General features: G+C 46.4%; 1 protein-coding gene across 1 annotated transcript in view; it reads right to left on the bottom strand.

Moving 5' to 3' along the window:
* The window catches only part of LMF2 (lipase maturation factor 2), a 197,991-nt gene that overhangs the window by 49,984 nt on the left and 124,910 nt on the right, over positions 1 to 23,097 (bottom strand). Inside the window, exons 10-12 of the mRNA XM_085653752.1 lie at positions 7,944 to 8,126; positions 7,682 to 7,850; positions 7,128 to 7,239 (exon numbers count right to left, since the gene is read on the bottom strand). Coding sequence (XP_085509878.1) covers positions 7,128 to 7,239; positions 7,682 to 7,850; positions 7,944 to 8,126 — 464 coding nt within the window. The remainder of the gene's footprint in view (positions 1 to 7,127; positions 7,240 to 7,681; positions 7,851 to 7,943; positions 8,127 to 23,097) is intronic.

Raw genomic sequence — 23,097 nt, forward strand, 5'->3', positions numbered from 1 at the left:
TTGGCATATCTAGCTTTCTTGCCTTTATCAAGTTAGAGACAAAAGTACAAATTCCACCCTTGTGTCCCCCATGTAATGAGTGAACTGCAGGGGTATAGAATGTCTTATAGCCATTTAAATGGATTCGTCCACTACCCAAGTTTCTTGGAGACACAAAACTGTAAATTTCTCTTAAAATCCACATCCAGACAGGATTGTTCAATTTCTTTTGTAAACCTGCCACGTTCCAAAAGAGTACACGTAATGTGACCCCCTTGTGTAATACTGATTCCATCCCCAGTTCAGCCTGTTTTGTAGGTGCAGGGTTAGCCTGTGCAACTTCACTACCACGACTATTTCCAGACTGTACAGATGTACCACTAACAGTACATCTTGGACCAGGTATCCGGTGTACTAAAGTTGAAGGTGCGGATTGCTCAGTAATTACTGAATCAGCCTCATCGTTCCTATGTTGGTCAGGGGTGACCTGTTTATGGGTCCCACTTCTGACCTTGCTATACCCGACTTTACTGGGTAGTCAATCGCTCTCGTCCAGCGTCTGAAGGGGACTAAATCTATTCGAGACCTCTAAATTAAAAGTAGGACCATGTGAACTATTTATAGTTTGATAGTTTTCATATGGTCTTATACCGTGCTTTGGCTGACTTGGGATTCCATAGCGATTGCTAAATGCATTTCCATCTCTTCCCGGTCTAATCCAGGGAAATAAATGTCAACTCCCCCCCCCCCCCCACCCGACTGCCATGGTGCTTGTCATTATGTGATCTGCTCCACCACACCATTTCCTCCTGTATTTTCTGCGTGACAACCACTAGATCATCCCAACTCCAAGTTGCTTGTGCCCATTGGTTTTGAAGCCATTCCTGAATTGGCCTCATATGTAATCTCTTATATAAAATCAAAGGGATGCAAAAAGTGTGAAAAAGTGGCTCTATATATACTGTTCCCAAATAGGTACAGGGTGTACAGAGTCCACACTCCCCAGAGGTTTGGCAGAGGCTAAAGTTGGATATAACCTTACTCTCTAAAGTGGTAGCTTGGTCGAGCAGTAAGGCAGTATCAGAGGACAGTGTAAAGCATTTGTTGCACACACTCAGCCAGCAAATGGTCTCTCACACTCAATAACTGAACTCTAGGCCAATGGTTTATATATAAAAAAAATATGCTTGTTTTATTTTAGAACCAACAATAGGTATTAAAATATATTTCTCAGAATGAGAGGCTTGATATAAATACTTTTGCAATATGCAATTGACTTTTGTAGAAAGTTACAAGTTGTTGCAATAGGCAACACAATTTTAAACACAATAATGCATTGAGTTCAATGGAAGTTTCAAGTTATTTGCAACAGATTACTTTTGGGGTTCCAGGACTGAATCCTAGATTCAGTCCTGGGTCAGTACTTAGAAAGAAGTGATAAAAGTCGATTTGGTTACTGTTATGATTTTTAGGCAATATTTTGCTATTTTAAAAGTTGACACTTAGTCAATGATTCCCTATGGAAGAAAATTCAAGTTGCAGGTACAGTATGCCCGTTACTTTTGTAATCCAGTACTGGGTGCCTAGACGCAGTACTGGGACCTTTATCCAAAACCGGTAAGTAATTACGTTTTCATAACTTATACGATTTTTAAAGAATATTTAAAGTTTGCAGAAATCGACACTTAGAAGAAACTTCACAGAAAAAGAGTCAATGGTTTCCTATGGAAGAAAATTAAGTTACTGGTAAGTACGGTTGTGAATATTTTTCAGAGTCAGTGCTGGGTACCAAGATCCAGCACTGGGAGCTCACCTAATAGCAGGTGAGTATTTTCGTTTTCGTTACTCGGCTGATTTTTGGTGAATATTTTAAGTTTTGAAAAGTCCACACTTAGAAGACATTTCTGGCAAAACCAGTCAATGTTACCCTATGGAGAAAATTGAGTTATCGGCTTTAAGTTAAGTACTCGACTGGCAGAGTTAAGGTTCTGGTTATAGACTCGGGGGTCTCCCAGGGTCAGGTAGGTAGAGTTGTTACACCCTCAGCGGCACAGGGGCAGCCGGGTGCAGAGAGAGTTAGGCCCAATGTTATCCTATGGGAGGCAGGGGGCCTTGGTTGGTGGCTGCTGACTAGCAGGCCATGCAGCTGTGGGAGCTGGGCTCCTGGTCACTTGCTCATGGCAAATTGGGAAGTAGATAGGTGTAGAGGTTACACTGCCAGGGCCACTCGGGCGGCTGGGTGCAGGGTGCTTTTGAGCCTTCGGGCACTCAATTGATTTCAATGGGAAAGCTCCGGTTTAGAAAAAGACTGTAAATCCCCAAGGAAGGACAGGGGGTGTGCCAGCCTCTTCCAACCCCACACCTCAGGTGGGGGAGGCGAGGTGAAGCACGTCCCCGGGCTCTCGCCATCTTGAAGATGGGGAGCCCTGCCCAATCAGGACTAGGCCACTGGCCCCTCCCACAGGAGAGTGGCAGGCTAGGGGGTGTATCCACCCCAGGGCAGGGACCCAGTGGTCCCTGCCCTTTACCTACCAGTAACGCCCCTAAATTTTGTATTTAGGGGCACCCTGAACCTTCCTTCCTTAGATCCAGATTCGAAAACAAGCAAGAAGATCAAGAAAACCAGAAGACCCGCCGCACAGCTGCTAACAAGAGGACGACACCAACTGACTTAGCCCCAGCCCTACCAGCCTGTTGATCCTTGAACCTGCTCCTGTGGAACTCCGGCGCCTTTAGTGGTCAGCAACCTCAAACCTCGGAGGACCTGACCACCGTGAGACTCTACCAAGACTGGGACTCCCACGAGCAGTGGTTCTGCTCAAACAGCAATACCCCTGGTACCAGCCAGGAACCGCGCATTCAGCACACTCTGCAGCTGCCAAGCCTGTCCTGTGCCAGAGTGGACAAAGACCCTGAGGACGTCCCCCAGGTGATTCTGACCTGGAATCCAGTGCCCAAGGACCCTCCAACGACCCAGACAAAGCCTGCAGCCTCAGAACCAGGGACCCCTCCAACCGCGACCAGCAGGGTGTAAGATTTTCCAACGTCAAAAGACACCACTGCACCCAGCGCCCCACGGCCCCCTGTGCCCAACTCCTGGGTGCCTACCTATCCTCCAAGATCCCAACTTACCCCTCGAAGTGTTGGTCGCTCCTGAAGATCCTCCGTCTCAGAGCCTGCAGCTTTTGTTTACTTTCCAAGATCTCCATTGAATAACATTGAGCGCCGGACGGCTCAAAAGCACCCTGCACCCAGCCGCCCGAGTGCCCCTGGCAGTGCAACCTATGTCATAATCTACTTCCCCATTCGCCCTGAGCAAGTGACCAGGAGCCCAGTTCCCACAGCCGCATGGCCTGCTTGCCAGCAGCCACCAACCGAAGGCCCCCTGCCTCTCATTGGATAACATTGGGCCTAACTACCTCTGCACCTGGCTGCCCCTGTGCCTCTGAGGGTGTACCAATTGTACCTACCTGACCCTGGGAGACCCCCGAGTCTATGCCCAGAACCTTAACTCTGCTAGTCGAGTACTTACCTAAAAGTCGATAACTCACTTTTCTTCCATAGGCTAACATTGACTGTTTCACTTGGAATTTTGGAACTTTAAAATATTCATCTAAAACCAGCCAAACAACGAATTCCGCTTTACTCACCTGTTATCAGGAGACACCTCCGTGCTGCATCTTGTAGCTCAGTACTGACCCTGAAAAGTCATTTTAACCGTACTTACCAGTAAATTGAATTTCCTTCCATAGGATATCATTGCCTGCTTCTTGCTGAAAAAGTTTCCAAGTGTCGATTATTGAAACTTACAAATATTCTTTAAAAATCGTACCAACTGTGAAAACGTAATTACTTACCTGTTTTAGATAGATGCCCCAGTACTGAGCCTAGTAGCCCAGCACTGGATTACAAAAGTAACGACAACATACTTTACCCGTAACTTGAATTTTCTTCCATAGGAAACCATTGACTGTTTCTCTGTGAAATTTCTTCTAAGTGTCGATTTTGCAAACTTATAAATATTCCTTAAAAATCGCCTGTATAACTGAAACGCAGTTTAACTGCTTACAGGTGGTACACTAGTGCTGGATCCAGGATCCAACACTGACCTAGAAAAAGTAACCCTAACCTGCTAAGTGAATTTCCTTCCATAGGATAACATTGGTAATTTGATCAGAAAAAGTTTCCAAGTGTCAACTTTTAAAATAGCTAAATATTGCTTAAAAATCAAAACAGTAACTAAAACATATTTACTCACTTGTTTTCAAGAACCGTCCCAGGGCTGACTCTAGGATCCACTGGACGGAGCAGAAAGCAGCAGTTCTCTCATCACGAAGATCGCGAGCCCTTATCAAGGAGGCCCAGGCAGGCAATCAACACGCTCTTATTGCGTACGAGATGACACTCATTCTTATGCCCTGAAGAAGTTCACTGTTATGAACGAAACGCGTTGGCTGACAATTTCCTGAAAATCAAACCTTTTTGCAATAAAAGACTGTTTGAAAATCCACTAAAAGACTTTGAGACTTATTGAAAAACAACTTTGTTTATACTTTGGTGGTGCACCACTCCAAACCTTGGATTCAGCATCTCTCTGCACCGCAGTTAGCACCAAACAACGGCAGGTGCTGGAGTGGCTAATGCACACCTTTTCTACACAAATTGCGGATCTTCATACTAAGGGTACACAGTAGGATAGTGCGGTCACTGTGTCCGCCGTTGTCTGTTACTGTACACTACTGACTCTAGGATCCAGTCCTGGAGTTAGAAAAGTAATCCTGAAAGTAATCCATTGCATATAACTTAAGATTTCCACTGAGCTCAATGTATTATTGTGTTTGAAATTGTATTTCCTATTGTAACAAACTAACTATTACATTCCAAGTCAATTGCCTCTTGCAAAGTATTTAACTAAAGCATCTCATTCTGAGAAAGTATATTTTGATACCTATTGTTGGTTCTAAAATAAAACAACCATATATTTTTTATATACAAACCATTGGCCTAGAGTGCAGTCTCTTGGGGCCCGTTGCCAATGTTGAAGTGGCCTATGGCAGCCCTGCAAGAAAGAAAAAGCTCACCTACAGGCAACTGCTGAAGACCGCTGGAACCAGACCAGTGGCAACAACCTTCACTGACTTACCCCTGTCCTGCACTGTTGGAGGCTGACACCTGAGGCAGAGACAACACCGGACTGTCGTGGATACCAGGGAAACCCCAGGAATACTCACTGCATCTCCAACACCTTAAAAACTCTGCATCCCCCAGCATCAGGGACACTTTTTGATTTGGCACGTTAAAGGAGGAAAAAATGCGGAGCACCCAAAGACATCTGAAAAGCAACAGGTAACGGTCTTCCTGGACCCATGTGGTTCATGTGACTAGCCTCCATTCCATGGTGGCCAGTCAAAGCTAAAAGGAGTAGCCCTGCTCTTCAAAAGGCTAAGATCTGCTCAACCAACTACACCGATTTATTGCATTAAAAAAAAAAATAATAATAATAATTACCTTTCCCTCAATTGATTTGTCATTTTGGTGTTTAATTTAGGATAAAAATGCACTCCTTTTTAAAACTGGTGTTGGATTTTTGTGTCGAGGTACTTATTTTGGTACTTCTAAATGCTTCACACTGGCTCCTTTGATTAGGCCAGACTGCCCTGTGCAACAGCTACACAAGACCGAGCAAAAGGTTTACTTAAAGAAATCTAACTGGATTTGATAAAGATTGTGACATTATTAAATGGTGAGGTCTTACAACTACACAGCATATTAATCCACTGGGGAATATATCCATAAAACCAGATGCTCTCATGCTCTGTAAATAGACATGCCATGTAAAGTTAATGCAGCTAACCTTGCATAACCTCCCAACACCCCACAAAACTGTATGCGATTCTTTCACCATAATTTTTAAATCAGACTCTGTAGTCAGTCAGTGCATAGATTATCAGAACCATAGCCCAAAAAATATTGATCATGCGTTATTTCAAAAGAAAGGAGAAGCTACAATCTCAAACACTATTAGATCTGAAGGCGGTTAATGCAACAAGCATATATGATTATGTATGTGTGAAGGCCTCACCACATAAGCTATAGTGGTTCCCTGTATGATGACATGCACTTATGTCATGACACAACAGCCATTTTAGCTTTTGGCTCCAGCCTGTTAACACAAGCAACCGTCTTAGAGTCATAAATAAAAAATATATACAAAAAGGGAGCAAAGGCACATTGTTTAGAAAAAAAGAAGCTGAGGGGCAAATTGCAGATGCAAAGCCTTAAAAGAAATTCATCAGGAAGGGTCAAGGGATTCAAAGGATTAAATAAAAACAATAAAAATTAATAAGTCACTCAGGATAGGCTAAGCAAGGAACAGACAAGCTTTAGAGTAGAAATAGGTCTCGCATTTGCAGATCTTTTGGCTTTGCCAGTGCTGAGCGGACAGAAAATAATACTTATTGCTGATGCTTATGATTAAACCGTTGGAGTCTGCTGCTATTAGAGCTAATTTTAAGTTACAGAAAGAAAAAAGAAGATCTAAATGGGTTTTATTTCTCGCCCCAATAAAGAGAAGGAGGATTTTTACACCTCCACTCATGGGTGATGCCCGAATGTCCAATATAACTGTAAAGAAACAATATGATCACTCTCCTGACAATTGTGCATGCCATGAAACCTGTTAACCAAATTATGAATCACCTAACAAAAGCACTTTGTCAATAGTCCAGCATATGTCAGTAGTCCTAGTCTGGACACTTCTATCGAGAGCATCATGAAAAATCAGGTGGCTAGAAAATTTTAGGGAGTCTTATAATGTTGAAGTTGGTGTTATGTTTAACCCTTTGGAACGTTTTATATCTGTCAAAGATACAGCAGACTCCAGGCTCTGCAGAGTTTCAAATTTCCAAGTACTTACAATTGCGCATATAGTCGAAAAACAGAGTACAACTTTGTGATGGGACGGATCTTACTCTCCTCTTTTTTGTCAAGCATTCATAACACTACACTCCCAAGCTGGCTCAGTAGAGAGAAGAAAGTCTCAAAATTGAGGATCCATCACAAACACTTCTGTTTTCCACACAAAGCTCTCGGGAACCATCTGCTTTTGCATTACACAGTTCTAAACAATAAACCATGCACTTCCTTACCCTTTCTCATTGGCCTCTGTGAACCAGTATTTGTAGAGCTGGGCTCTGATGTATGTAGGAGGTCGGGACCAGAAAGGATACATGGACTCCTCCACCTGCAGCAGGTCTATCACTGTCAGAAAACAAACCATGATGAGCATGAAACCCTGCACACACAGCTCTACTCTAATTCAGTACATTTCATTGGCTCAATAGGACAGAGCATGAGGGAGTAGCAAAACAAGAATAGTGCCCATAAGAACAGCTGAAGAAGCATGGGCCAATTAGCAAGGCAAATCTCATTTGTGCTAATACTACAAGTTTACTATAAGCCTATCGGTCTAGTCTAACAATGTAAGCAGAGTGAGTGAACTCGTGGCATATCCCAAATCTATATCACAGCCGAGTGTCTTTTAAAGAGAATAAAACATGTGTTTCAATTTTCACCACAAGGGTCACACATTTGTTTTACCCTGCTGTCATTCCATCACAGTTCCACGCAGGGTTCACAAATAAAATACCATGTGCACCCTGTATGCCTATAATCTCCTCATCAATGTGCCTCCCACACTTACCATCTTTCTTCCCCTGTAGCAGTCGATAGACGAAGCTGGTGAACCAGGGACTTTGTGACTGGTGTCCCAGAGCAGCAAACCACATCTGCCAGTCAAGTCGAGGCTGGTGAGGAGCCACGAATGGCGGTGGAACACTGATGTTTCCCGGTTTGTACATAAACTCAATCTCCTACACAGGAAAAGGCAAACCAGCAATTGGGAAAGTGTGTATAAAATACATAAATAAATATATAAAACACATGCAGACAAAAAATAATATTACCTTCCAGGATTCATTGTCATAGCTTCCTTCAACTATGACCTCAGGACGGCCCCCTACTCCAGTCATTCTTCTGAAAAGCCCATAAGAGTTTGTCAACTGGTATCGGTCTACCAAATTGTACATCTGGTGGAAACCAGGCCAAAGCTTCCCATTAGACTCAAACTCCATATAGGTAAAGGGAACCTGTAACACAACAACCATAAACAATCAGTCAGTAAATTGGATCCTTGGAATGGCCAATGTATGCTTTGCCCAGGAGGAGCACAACCTGTGAACCCTAGGCCTAGTTGAACAAGCATGAACACAAAAGCATAATCCAGTGTTCTCAGGAAGGGTATTAAACTACACACTCCATAAGGGCATTATGTTTGAATCCTCATGCCAGATCAGAGCACGATCTTGAAGGCATAATGCTGAAAGACCTAGGCAGGTTGGTCACACATACCATTCACAGGAGCACACTGTTGGGATTATTAAGTGTGTAGGCACACGCACAGTATGCTGGGGCAAAAGCATGTAACACCCACCCCTCAGTCATGGTCAGCACATGACCCATAGACAAGGGCAAAATATGGTCTGTCCTAGGCCAGGGTTAGAAAATGCACCACACGTATGCAGATTATGCAGTAAAAAGATGTGATGGTCAACTTGTACCCTCAAAAGTAACATATGCTAATTTCCTATACAAAACACCCCTGAATACATGCCAAAAGAACAACAGTGACCTAAAGGTATACATTTCAGTTGAAGGAAGCAAACACATACTCATCTCTTTCCTGCTCCAACATAAATACACACACACCATAATTAAAGAAACCTCCCTGCAGGACCAACTGAAAGAAGAACGGTTGCTCTACATGCCAAGCACGGTCCTATGGGTCAGTACACACATTCTTCAAAGCACGAGGCAGTCTATTCATGTTCTAAAAAAAGATGAAGCACTTTTTGGAGTTGATGGATGCATGGAGATCAAATGTTGGCAGTGTGAGTGGAATTGACGTGGGGCGCAAAGTTAGGAGAGGGAGTTTTAAGAGGGATAAACATTGTGAGCGTCTTATAGGACTCAAAAAATGTTTCCCAGTAATTTACAAGTGGGGGAGAGACTTGTTTTGACCATGGTCTTTTGTTTTAGTTGGGGGGGGGAGTCTTGAAAAAGGAAAGATGCAAAAAGGTTGGCATTTGAGTTTTCTTCTGAATAAGAGGATGTCTAGCACCAATATTAACTGGATAGCTAGCGAATTCTAGATGGCAGGGGCTGAGCCTGAAAACTATGGTCTATGACCTAGATTGGTTAGGTCAATGTGAAAAGCTTGGAGCATAAGGTAAATTTTAAAATGTATCTTTCTGCCAATTAAGTTCTGTGAGGATAGGGGCAATGTGGTTACATTTTCTTTTAGGTCACCTGAACTGCCTAATGTAGGACTGCTTTAAGGGGCTACAGGGTTTTGGCAAAAGGCCAGATAGGAGAGCATTGTCTGCATCTGCTCTGGAAAGTAGTAGCTTTGTGAGCGGCTGTCTAGAGCGGCTCAGAGTAGATTTGTATTATTTGTAATTGATGTAGATGGAAATTAGCTATCTGGGCAAGCTTGTCAACGTGGGTTTCCAGTGAGTTGACAATGATGAATCCCAGTGATTCCACGGCTGTTGATAGGGTGGGTGGATAAAGGTTTACATTCAGTGCTAGCATTAAGACCAGGTCACGCCTTTCATTCAAGTTGCGTGCAAGTAATATAAATTTGGTTTTCTATGGGTTCAGGTTAAAAAAGTTCTTGGGTGCCCAAGAGAAGGAATATGCTACTTACCAGTATGCATCTGTTCTTGGCATGTAGAGCTGCAGAGTCACACACTGAGGATAAGATCGCCATCTGGTGTTGGGCTCGGATGATTGCAGGTTGTTGTCGTCTTCGGAAGAAGCCTTTGGTCACGAGGATGGTGACTCCTCCCCTGGACAACAGTGCGCATGGGCATCCACTCCATCGTCAGATTGTTTTTCGCCATGATGGGAAAAGATGAGTGTATAGAAATGAAAGAAAGGATGTCCATGTGTAATGTCTAAGTAAGACGGATGCTGGAACAGATACAGGTCCCGGGGAGGCGGGCGGGCGTGTGTGACTCTGCAGCTCTACATGCCAAGAACAGATGCATACTGGTAAGTAGCATATTCCGTTCGAGGCATATGAGCTGCAGATCACACACTGAGGATAGATTATACAGCAGTGCTTCCCCTTAGCGGTGGTCGCCTGTATCCGTTGCAGCAGCTTGAAATAAAGTTTTTAGGACAGCCTGGCCCACGGAGGCCTGTTGTTTGGCCTGCACGTCAACACAATAGTGTTTAGTGAAGGTATGCGTGGTAGACCACGTGGCTGCCTTGCAAATGTCTTCTAAGGGAATGTTAGAAGGCCATAGAAGCCCCTATTTTACGCGTGGAGTGCGCCCTAGGGGGAACTGTAAGTGTACGTTTAGCCTTGAGGTAGGATATTTGGATGCATTCAACTATCCACCGGGCTATGCCTGATTTGGAGATTGGGTTGCCTTTGTGTGGTGGTGCGAAAGCAACAAAGAGTTGTTTTGTCTTTCGAAAGGGTTTTGTCCTGTCGATGTAATAAAGCAAGGCTCTTTTGACATCTAAGGTATGTAGGGCCCTTTCAGCTACGGAGTCTGGGTTTGGGAAAAAGACTGGTAGCTCTACTGATTGGTTAAGGTGGAAAGGGGAAATCACTTTTGGAAGAAATTTAGGGTTTGTCCTAAGAACCACTTTGTTACGGTGTAGTTGTAAGAAAGGTTCCTCTAGTGTAAGGGCTTGTATTTCACTTACTCTGCGCAGGGAAGTGATTGCGATAAGGAAAGCTACCTTCCATGTTAGGAATTGCAACTCACATTTGTGCATCGGTTCAAATGGGGGACCCATGAGTCTTGTTAGAACCACATTGAGATTCCACACTGGTGCAGGTGGCAATCTTGGGGGAAGAATTCTTTTGAGACCTTCCATAAACGCTTTGATGGCTGGTACCTTAAAAAGGGACAGGTGTTGCCTATTTTGCAAGTAGGCTGCCAAGGCTGCTAGGTGTAAACGTATAGAGGAATACGCTAGATTGCATCTTTGCAAGTGTAGTAGATAGCAAATGATGTTTTGGATGGAAGCATCCAATGGATGTATGTCATTATTAGCGCAGTAGATGGCAAATCGTTTCCATTTCGCGGCATAACACGCTCTAGTAGTAGGGCGTCTGGCTTCCTTTATGATATTCATACAGTCTGGAGGGAGATTGAGGTAACCGAACTCTAAGACTTCAGGAGCCAGATCGCTAGGTTCAGTGTTTGAGGATCTGGGTGTCTGATTTCTCCATGGTTCTGGGTTAATAGATCCGGGGAGAGGCGTAGCCTTTGATGTGGAACTAAAGATAGTTCCAGAAGTGTGGTGAACCACGGTTGACGTGCCCAAGGGGGAGCCACTAGTATTAGTGTTAGTGACTGTTGTTTCAGTTTGCGTACCACAAATGGAACTAGTGGGAGAGGCGGAAAGGCGTACGCAAATCTGCCTGACCAGTTCATCCATAGGGCATTGCCCTTCGACTGTGGGTGTGGAAACCTGGCGGCGAAGGTTGGGCATTTTGTGTTTTCGGGAGTGGCGAACAGGTCTATGTCCGGTTGTCCCCAGTTTTGGAAGAAGGGGAGTAGAACCTTGGGGTGTAGTTCCCATTCGTGGATTTGTTGTGTGTGGCGACTTAGGAGGTCGGCCACTTGATTGTGGATCCCTGGGAGATGTTCTGCTAACAGGTAGATGTTTTGGGGAATTGCCCATCTCCAGATTTGCTGTGCCAGTTGGGACAGTTGGAGAGAGTGTGTCCCTCCCTGTTTCTGTATATAATACATTGTCGTCATGTTGTCTGTGCGTATGAGGACAGTTTTGTTCTTGAGGTGAACTTGAAAGGATTTTAGTGCTAAGAACACTGCTAAGAGTTCCAGGTGGTTGATGTGGAGCAGTTTTTGTTGACTGGTCCATCTGCCCTGAGTGGTATGGTGAAGGAGGTGGGCTCCCCACCCTGTGAGAGATGCGTCTGTAGTTAGCACAACTTGTGGAAGAGGCTCTAAGAACGGTCGCCCTTTGGACAGGTTGATGGTGTTCCACCATTTCAGTGAGCGAAGTGAGCGACTGTCCACCAACACCAGATCGGTAAGTTGTCCGTGAGCTTGGTTCCACTGTTGTGCTAAACATTCCTGTAAGGGACGCATTTGAAGTCGTGCGTGTGGGACTATGGAGATGCATGACGCCATCATGCCTAGGAGCTGCATGAATACTCTTGCTGGAAGAGATGGATGAGTTTGAAATTGAGAGATGAGATTTTGTATACTGGCTATCCTGGCGTTGCTGGGATAAGCAATGGCTTTGGAGGTATCTATGGTTGCTCCTAGATACTGATGTAAGTGGGAGGGTTGTAGGTGGGATTTGGGGTAGTTGATAGTGAATCCCAAATCGTGGAGAGTTTGAATTGTGCGATGAGTGTGGAGTACGCATTTTTGGTATGTGTTGGCTTTTATGAGCCAATCGTCCAGATAGGGGAAGACATGGATCTGTTGTCTTCTGAGATGCGCTGCCACGACTGCTAGGCACTTGGTGAACACTCTGGGTGCCGTTGTTACTCCGAATGGGAGAACTGTAAATTGATAGTGTTGCCCATCTACCACAAATCGTAGATATTTTCTGTGAGCGGGATGCATAGGGATGTGAAAGTATGCGTCCTTGAGGTCTAATGTGGCAAGGAAGTCTCCCTGTTGTAACAGTGGGAGGACTTGTTGGAGAGTGGTCATATGAAAATGATCCGAATGTATATACTGGTTTAGTAGTCTGAGATCCAGTATGGGCCTTAGTGTTTTGTCCTTTTTGGGAATGAGGAAGTATAGAGAATATACCCCTTTTCCCTGATGTTGAAGGGGAACTGGTTCTATCGCATGTTTTTGTAACAGGGATTGAACTTCTTGTTTGAGGAGAGAGAGATGATGTAAGGACATTGGACGTTGTTTGGGTGGTATGTTTGGGGGGGATTGTATGAGTTCGAGGCAGTAGCCAGACTGGATAATTTGTCTTACCCATCTGTCTGTGGTGATGGAAGTCCAGACAGGTAGGAATTGTTGGAGTCGCCCCCCGACAGGAGTGGAATGGTCTGGGGGGAGTGGTGGCAAGTCACTGTTTGGTGGCTGGTGAGGTGCGGGTGTTGTTGTTGTTGCCCCGCCCTCGACCTTTGTTATTGTTTCCCCTATAACCTCCCCGGAAATAACCTCTGTTAGGGGATGTTTGTCCAGAATTTTTAAAGGTGGACGTGGTCTCAGTTGATGTGTTTTCGGAGCCTCCTCTATAAAAGGAGCGACGAAATGAACCCCGGTTTTGAGGAGACTGCAGTGCTCCCATAGACTTGGCAGTTTCATTATCCTTTTTCATTTTTTCTAATGCAGTATCCACTGCAGGGCCGAATAGCTGCTCCTGGTTAAAAGGTTGAGCTAGTATTGCGGTTTGAACCTCCGGTTTAAAACCGGAAATACGGAGCCAGGCATGACGTCTGAGTAAGACGCTAGTATTGACCGCCCTAGAAGCAGTGTCTGCCGCATCTAATGCGCATTTAATGGAGGCATTAGATATTAATTTGCCTTCTTGAATGAGGTCAGTGGCCTGGGACTTAAAGGGTTCAGGCAGATGTTGGATGAGGTCCTCAAGTTGGTCATAATGTGCCCTGTCATACCGGGCTAACAGGGCTTGGGTATTGGCAATACGCCAGTGGTTCGCCGCCTGTGCGGCGACTCGTTTTCCTGAGGCCTCTAAAAGCTTAGACTCCTTGTCTGGGGGGGGCGTTTCTCCAGTAGTCTGTGAGTTAACGCGCTTCCTGGCATTTGATACGACCAAGGAGTCTAAAGGGAGCTGGGCTTTAATGTATGCAGGGTCCTGCGGGGCTGGTCGGTACTTTTTTTTCGATGCGGGGGTTGAGAACCCTCGCTCGAACAGGGTCTTTAAAGACGTCAGTGGCATGCTTTATAACCCCTTTAATCATGGGAAGTAAATGAACAGTTTTTTGTGACTGTTCAAAGGTATCGAGGAGAAAATCCTCCTCAAGGGGGTCTGTGTGCATAGTGACACCATGGAATGTTGCTGCCCTGTTTATCAGTTGGCCAAACCCTAGGTGGTCATCAGGAGGGGAGGGCTTGGAGGGGTAGGTAGTGGGGTCAGGCATGTCAGGTATTGGATAAGACCAGTCATCTACCGGTGCTGTGTCTGGCAAAGTAAACGGGTCGGTTGGTTCAACAGGATAATTAAAGAAATCAGGGTCCGCCCCTCCCCCTAAGTCATCATCATCATCCTGTGGAGGGGGTGAATGACAGGGAGAAGGTAAAGGTAAAGGAGAATCAGGAGGAGGAGGGGGGGGGACGGGTTAGAAGGTAATACAGGAGAGGAAGGACGAAGTGGTGAAGTGGCACAGTCCTTTTTCCGTATGGGAGCTGGGGGAGGTGTAATGTCCAGCTTCCGCTTTTTATATGGGATGGCAGTCACATGTCCAGTGTCAGGATTGATGTAGATCCGCTTTTGAGTAGGATCTGGTCGAAAAAGTTCATCTGGCTCCGAAGGTGGGGGCTGCGATGTCCGCTTCGGGTCTGTCTGAGCTTTTTTCAGTGTGGGCGTAGTTTTCGGTGCCGATAATGTTTTCGGTGCCGAAGGATGTGTTGGGTCCGATGGATTTTTCGGAGCCGACTGAGTTTTCGGTGCCGATGTATGCTTCGGTGCCGATGTATGCTCCGATGCCGAGGGACTTTTAGGCATCGATGTCGAAGAACGTTTCGGTGCCGGTGGAGACTTCGGTGCCGAGGAACGTTTCTGTGCCGAAGGAGATTTCGGTCTTGGAGCCTGTTTCGGTGCCGACAGTGGTTTTTTGGGTGTTAAAGGCACAATCAGGTGAGGTTTGCTCGAGCCCGAGCCACCTACAGGCTTAGATGTCTTCGGAGCCGGGCCCGAGGGCGGGGCTTCTGAAGAGGATTTCCGGTCGCGACTGGGCCCAGCTGGCGGAGTCTTGACCAATGGTTTTTTGGATGGGGCAGGGGCAGGGGGGGTGGTACTCACACGCTGCCCTGGAGTGATGAGGTCATCGGAATCGTCGGCCTCGGACACGACCTCGAGGTCTTCGGTGTCGTCTTCGGGAACATCTTGAGCAAAGATGTCCTCCGGTTCTGGAGCTGGTTTGGCCATAATATGGCGTCGAGCTCTTCGGTCCCGGAGGGTCTTCTTCGAACGGAAAGCGGAACAAGCTGGACAGGTGGACTCGTTGTGTTCCGGCGACAGGCAGAGGTTACAAACCTCGTGGTGGTCACTGTGGGGGAACTTCGCTCCACACTGGGGGCATTTCTTGAAGGGTGTCCTGTCCATCAGCCGCTTGCGGAACCGGTCCGAGTTGATGTCGACGTCGATGGAATGAAGATTAAGGAGTTAAATTGATTGCTAGAAGTTTTCTGCTGGAGCGGAAAAAAGTTCATCCGAACCCAATGGCGGAAAAAAACAATCTGACGATGGAGTGGATGCCCATGCGCACTGTTGTCCAGGGGAGGAGTCACCATCCTCGTGACCAAAGGCTTCTTCCGAAGACAACAACAACCTGCAATCATCCGAGCCCAACACCAGATGGCGATCTTATCCTCAGTGTGTGATCTGCAGCTCATATGCCTCGAACATATTTTTCATGCCTCTGGAGGATAAGAATATGATTCACAGAGGAGAGTTAAGCAAACCTGCATATCATCCACATATCGAATAAGTTGGATGCCAAAGTTTTCTAGAATTTGACTTGAGGGTTTGACATACAGATTAAATAAGATGAGGGGCAAGATTGATCCTTGATGCACTCAAGATCTTTTCAGTTCTGGAAATACGGGATCATAGTTTTACCAGTTGAGAAACTGTTTAGAAAATTTAAACCATCAAAATATGGTCTCTTTTAGCCCCTTCCTGCTTTCGAGTGTTTTTAGAAGGGTTTCATGATCAACAGTATTGCATATGCTACCGTCAGGGTGAATAGAATTAGAACGATAGTGTCTTTTGTCCAGCATTTGGAGGATCACACCAAGGACCTGGATAATTTCAGTGCTTTGCCCTGTTCTGAACCCCGGTTGGGAAGGGGAAAGTAGTAGGTTGCATTTGACAAATTTAAATGCATTGCAACGCTTCTTACAATGGCTTTGCCAAGACAAAGGAGATCGTGATGGGCCTGTAGTTCTCTTAAGCTTTAGGGTAAGGGTTGGCCTTTTTTAAATGTTATACTTCAATTTGCTGTCTGTGCTTATAGTAGCTTAGATATACAACTTGAAGGAATGCGAGAAGGTGGTTCTGATCATCTTATCTCCCCAGAGGTTTTGGGTTTTGACATTTTGTTGTGGGCCAGCCTCATACCCTGAGACTCATTCACAGTAAACTTGTGGTACCGCCAGTGTCTACCTTTTAAAATAAGGCCCCTGTGGTGCAACAAGGGTAAGGGGCACTTGTGTGGTTACACGTGTGCACATGTAAGAGGGCTGCGCGTAGGAGACTCCTGTCGGGCGCACCCGAGAAACTTTACACACATAGACCGGCGCAGAAGGGACTATGCAGATTTTGATAGGGACCTAGAATAGGCCTTATACTGTGGGTATACACATGTAAGGGGAAATGTGTGCTTTACTGTTTGAATGGAGGGACACCCCATTATACTCCTATGGAAAAGTTTGCCTTAAGGCGCAGCTCCAGTTCTGAGGTAGAAACTCCAGACTCGCACCAATGTACACTGTAACCTGTGTAAAAAGAACAATTCTGTTAAGTACAAAAGCATATTTGTGCAGCTTATGGGTCATCCACGAATGTAATTTTTCTCTGACTCAGCTAAGGATCAGAGTCCAGGCCTTCTGTCACCATGCTGGGCTGGGTTAATTACTTTTCCCTCCAGCAGCAGGAACAAAGTTTCACCAAACAGGTGCAATTATCCTTGATTAGGTCAGCTCCTTAGAAGGAAGGGGTAGGGTGAACTGCTCTACATCAATCAGCCAGCTGTCATCCTGTGCCAGGACGGTGGTCTGCCCCAGGCTACTCAAAGGAGAGAGTCCAGACTACTGGAGCACAACCAGAAGGGGGGGGGGGGGGGGCGAGGAGCTCCTTGTAAGGTTTGCTGGGGTAAGGCCCTGGCAGGGATTTCAGCGAAGGGTGGAGCTGAGGACCCCCCCCCCCCACGCCATTGTGGCATGTGACCCCTGGGTGACGCCCTCTTGAGCCATCTCAGAAGACTCTGCAGGGAGGTTGGAGATGGGGCGGAGAGATGATGTGGCACATCAGGATAGGCCAGAGGCAAAGGCCCTGCTGAACATGCCCACCCCCACTATAAAGATCCTGCACAGGGGGAGAACTCCTTTGGTTGTACTTTTCTGAGGCGGCCAACATGGACAATTGGTGGTGGGGAGAGGGGGGGGGGGGGAAAGAGTGGGTGGCCTCATGACTGACCCCAAGAGTACCTCCCAGGATCAGGCAGGCTGGTCACCCCCTGAGAATTAGTTGGGGGAAGGACTGGGCTCTGCACATGGAGAGGTAGGCCCAGAGAAAGCCGACTGAATGGCTGGTGCAGGGAGCCAGAGAAATCCGCTCCCTGCAGTGTTCCCTGCAACCAAGGCTATGTGCATCGGGAACCAGACCGCGTGTATGCGCTGCAATTAACATGAATACTCCAGCCCTACCAAGTAGCACTCATTAGGCGTGGTCCGCAACACTGCACTAAAATGCATTAAACATGTATTTTTGTGCCTTGACAATGCCTGTGTAATAGGAGTCAGTGACTGCAAGTGTTGGAGCGGAATTTAAGCAAGAGAAACAATTGATGGACGGAATGCTGGACAATGCAAACATTCACTCCCAATCACAAGGATCTGGGTTAAATCAATCATTCTTTTGCTCACCACACTACACCAGTTTGGACCCAACCATACTTCTAGCAGTGCGGCAAGTGATATTCTGCAGCTCTACAAGCCAAGGACAGATGCATACTGGTAAGTAGCATTTTCCGTTCGAGGCATATGAGCTGCAGAACTTACACTGTTGCATAGACTGTACAGCAGTGTCTCCCCTATCGGTGGTCACCTATATTTGTTGCAGTGGTTTGGAAAAGGCTCTTAAGAACATCCTGGCCTTCAAAAGCCTGTTGCTTCGCCTGCACGTCTACACAATAGTGTTGGTGAAGGTGTGTGTAGTAGACCATGTCGCTGCTTTACAAATGTCTTCTAGGGGAATATTCCCTAAGAATGCCATGGAAGCCCCTAGTTTGCGTGTTGTATGCTCTCTAGGGGGAATTGTTAATGTGCGTTTTGCCTTCTGGTAGCATATTTGAATGCATTTCACAATCTACCTGGCAGTTCCAGCTTTGGAGATGGGATTTCCTTTGAGAGGTGGGAGGTGGCGAGAAAGATACAAACAGTTGGTTTGTATCTTTCTAAAAGGTTTAGTCCTGTCAGTGTAATAAAGTAAAGCCCTTTTGACATGAATTGTGTCAAGAGCTCTTTCTGCTACGGAGTCTGGATTATGGAAAAACACTGGTAACTCTACAGACTGATTAAGATGGAAAGCAGCGATTACTTTGGGAAGGAATTTTGGATTTGTTCCAAGAACTACCTTGTTACAATGTATTTGTAAGAATGGTTCTTGTATGGTTAAATCCTGGATCTCACTTACTCTCCTGAGTGAGGTGATTGCGACGAGGAAAGCTACTTTCCATGTAAGGAACTGCAATTCACATTTGTGTAAAGGCTCAATTGGGGGACCCATGAATCTAGTCAAGGACAATGTTTAGGTTCCACACTGGGGGGTGGCAGTCTGGGTGGAATTATTCTTTTAAGGCCTTCCATAAAGGTTTTTATTGCGGGTACTCTAAACAATGACAAATGTTGTCTGTTTTGCAGGTAGGCGGTGAGGGCAGCCAGATTGTAATCTTATGGATGAGTATCAAGATTACATCTTTGTAGATGCAGTAAATAGCAAATGATGTTCTGAATGGAAGCATCTAGCGGGTCAATTTTGTTATTGCAGTAAATGACTTCTCGCTTCCATTTGGCTGCATAGCAAGCTCTACTAGTAGGGCGTCTGGCTTCTTTGATAATGTTCATAAAGTCTGGTGGGAGGTTAAGGTACCCGAACTCTTGGACTTCAGGAGCCAGATTGCTAGATTCAGTTGTGCTGGATCTGGGGGTCTCATCTCTCCATGGTTCTGCGCGAGTAGTCTTGGGGAGAGACATAGCTTTTGGTGTGGAACTACTGAGAGTTCAAGGAGTGTTGTGAACCACAGATGCCGTGCCCATGTGGGAGCAACTAGGATCATTTTGAGAGACTGTTGCTTGAGCTTGCGTACTACTAGCGGAATGAGTGGGAGTGGCGGAAAAACGTACGCAAATCTGCCTGACCAGTTCATCCATATCGCATTGCCCTTGGACAACTGGTGTTGGAACCTGGCGGCGAAGGTTGGGCATTTTGCGTTTGCATGTGTGGCGAACAGCTCTATGTATGGGTGACCCCACATGTGGAAAAATGGTTGAAGAACTTGAGGATGAAGTTCCCACTCGTGTATCTGCTGTGTCTGACCACTTGGAAGATCCGCAATCTGATTGTGCACTAGTGGAAGATGTTCTGCGAGAAGATATAGGTTTTGCAGAATGGCCCATCTCCATATGCTTTGCGCTAGGTGAGACAGCTGCAAAGAATGTGTTCCTCCTTGTTTCTGTATGTAGTACATTGCTGTCATATTGTCCGTGTGGACCAGGACAGCTTTGTTGAGGAGATGTGATTGGAATGACCAACGCTTGGAATATTGCCAGTAATTCCAGGCGATTGATATGGAGCACTTTTTGTGGAGTGGTCCACCTACCCAGAGTTGTGTGGGTTAGGAGATGGGCTCCCCAGCCGGTCAGTAATGCGTCTGTTAGCACTATCTGTGGAACTGGCTCTAGGAACGGCCGCCCTCTGGAAAGGTTTTGCGTGTTCCACCACTGCAGAGAGCGATGTGTGTGGCTGTCCACCAACACCAGATCTGTAAGTTCACCTTGAACCTGATTCCACGGACGTGCTAAGCATTCCTGTAAGGGGCGCATCTGAAGTCTTGCGTGAGGTACTTTGAAAATGCAAGAGGCCATCATGCTTATGAGCTGCATAAACACTCGAGCTGGAAGGGAGTGTTGGGGTGGACATTTTGTGGAGAGTCTGCCTACTGGCTATCCTGACTGGATTGGGGTATGCTAGAGCTTTGGAAGTGTCTACGGTGGCCCCTAGATACTGATGTAGGTGGGAGGGCTGTAGGTGTGGTTTATTGTGAACCCCAAGTCATGTAGCAGCTGAACTGTTTGGTAAGTGTGATGAACACACTGACTGTGCGATTTGGCTTTTATCAGCCAATCGGCCAGGTATGGGAACACATGGATCTGCTGCCTCCGCAAGCGTGCGGCCACTACCACGAAACACTTGGGGAAGACCCTGGGTGCTGTGGTTACTCCGAATGGGAGAACCTTGAACTGATAGTGTTGGCCGTCCACTGTGAACCTTAGATATTTCCTGTGAGCATGGTGTATGGGAATATGGAAGTAGGCGTCCTTGAGATCTAGTGTGGCAAGGAAGTCGCCTTGTTGAAGCAGTGGAAGGACCTGTTGGAGAGTGATCATGTGAAAATGATCCGACTGTATGTAGAAGTTGAGGTCTGAGGTCCAGTATTGGCCTGAGAGTACAATCCTTCTTGGGGATTAGAAAGTACAGGGAGTAAACCCCTGTCCCTTGAAGTTCTAGGGGAACTGTTTCTATTGCGTGCATTTGAAGCATGGAGAGAACTTCTTGTTTGAGGAGCGTTAGATGTTCCGTGGACATTGGACGCTGACTGGGTAGTATGTTGGGGGGGATTTGCAGTAAGTTCCAGGCAGTAACAATACTGGATAATTTGTCTTACCCACTTGTCTGTAGTGATGGAATTCTAGACAGGTAGGAACTGGGAGTGTCTTCCTCCGACCGGAGTGGAATGGTCTGGAGGTAGTGGAGGGAAGTCACTGTTTGTTAGTAGGGGAGGTACGAGTGTTATTATTTCCCCTGTACCTGCCTCTGAACTATCCCTTGTTGGGGGATGTTTGTGCGGGACTTTTATAGGAGGAGGAAGCAGTGTGTGCCGATGTTTTTGGATGCGCCACAATAAAAGGAGCGACAAAAAGAGCCCCGTGTAGATGGAGACTGTAATGCTCCCATTTATTTTGCAGGCTCAGTATCTTTTTCATTTTTTCTAAGGCTGTGTCTACAGCTGGGCCAAAAAGTTGTTCCTGATTGAAGGGCTGATTCAGGATAGTAGTCTACACTTCTTGTTTGAACCCAGAAATGCGCAACCATGCGTGCCTTCGTAATAACACACTAGTGTTGATTGATCTAGATGCATTGTCTGTTGCATCGAGGGCACATTCAATGGATGAGTTTATCAACTTGTCCTCCTGAATCAGATCATTGGCTTTGGCCTTGTACTGGTTAGGTAAATGCTGCATTGGGCTCTCAAGCTCGTCAAAGTGAGCCCCGTCGTACCTGGCAAGTAATGCTTGTGCATTAGCTATCCTCCAGTGATTAGCTGCCTGGGAGGCAACTCTTTTGCCTGAAGTGTCTAGTAATTTAGACTGTCTGGATGTAGAGCATTACTGGAGGTCTGAGAGTTGGCACACTTCCTAGCATTGGTCACCACCAGGGAATCTAAGGGGAGTTGGCCTTTAATGTAGGTGGGATCATTAGGGGCGGGTTCATATTTTTTCTCAATCCGAGGACTGAGAATCCTGGTCCTGACAGGGTCTTTGAAGACGTCTGGAGCATGTTTGATGACACCTTTCACCATGGGTAATGTTTGTACTGTCCTTATTGACTGTGCAATAGTGTCTACGAGGAAATCTTCCTCTGTGGGGTCTGAATGCATTTGGACGCCATGATATACATCAATGAGCTGACTAAACCCAATGTTGTCATATGGGAGAGATGGCCTTGTTGGGAATGTATCTGTATCAGGAAGGTCTGGAGGATCTACAGGGTCATTGTAGTCGACCTATGTTTCTTGTGGTATGTTAGTGTCATCATCAGGATCATTGTAAGGGTCATTATTCCACCCCATCCCCTAGGTCATCATCCTGTGGTGGTGGCGAGTATGGAGGATGTATGGGAGACTTTGGAGGAGAAGGAGGTTTAGTAGGAAGAACAGGAGAAGAGGGTCTTAATGGTGAAGTTGCACAGTATTTTTTCTTTACAGGCACCTCAGGGATGTGTGGGGTGTCCAATTTCCTCTTGTTCCGCGGGATATTGATAATATGGCCTGTTGGTCCACATGCAATCTTTTTTTGTTTTGGATCGATAGAATCCAGGCAAAACAGTTCTTCCTCTTCAGCATCTCCCTTCGGCGCCGACCTTTACGGTTCCGAACATGGTTTTGATTTCGGATCTGGAGCCTTAGAAGGGGTTTGAGTCCTTCGGCTTCGGTGTCAAGTCCGAAAGGTTGTCGATGTTTTTTCGGATCCGAGGCCGTCTGTTCTTTCGGTGCGTGGCCTTTTTGGGGACAGAGGGAGTAGGATGGGCTCCCACTATCGGCATCGACGGTGTTTTTGGGGCACCGACATGCGGCTTGCTCGGTCCCGAGCTGCCGGAAGGCTTCTCCTTTGTCTTCGGAGCCGGGCCTGGAGGCGGGCTTCTGAAGTTCTTTCAGTCGAGACTAAGGCCTTCAGGCGAAGTCTTGACCGGAGCCTTTGTTTTGTCGGGTGGGGTTGGGGCAGGGGCAGTTGTACTCACTCGTTGACCTGGAGTGATGTGGTCATCGGACTCATCTGATTCAGATACGATGTCGAGCTCCTCTGAATCCTCTGCCTCTGGAACATCGGGGCCTTCATCGAAGATGTCTTCGGGCACCGTTGCAGCTTGTTGTGCCTCGATGTGTCGTCGAGCCTGGCGATCACGGATCATTTTCATGGATGGAAGGAGGCACAGGCTTGGCAATCCTTTTCTTCGTGTTCAGGCAGGGACAAAGGTTGCAGACCTTGTGCTGGTCGCTGTGCGGGGATTTAGCTCCACACTGGGGGCATTTTTTGAATGGAGTCCTTTCTATTAGCCGTAGGCCCGAATGAC

Source organism: Triturus cristatus, chromosome 4_1 (genome assembly GCF_964204655.1).
Source record: "Triturus cristatus chromosome 4_1, aTriCri1.1, whole genome shotgun sequence".
Taxonomy (NCBI): domain Eukaryota; kingdom Metazoa; phylum Chordata; class Amphibia; order Caudata; family Salamandridae; genus Triturus; species Triturus cristatus.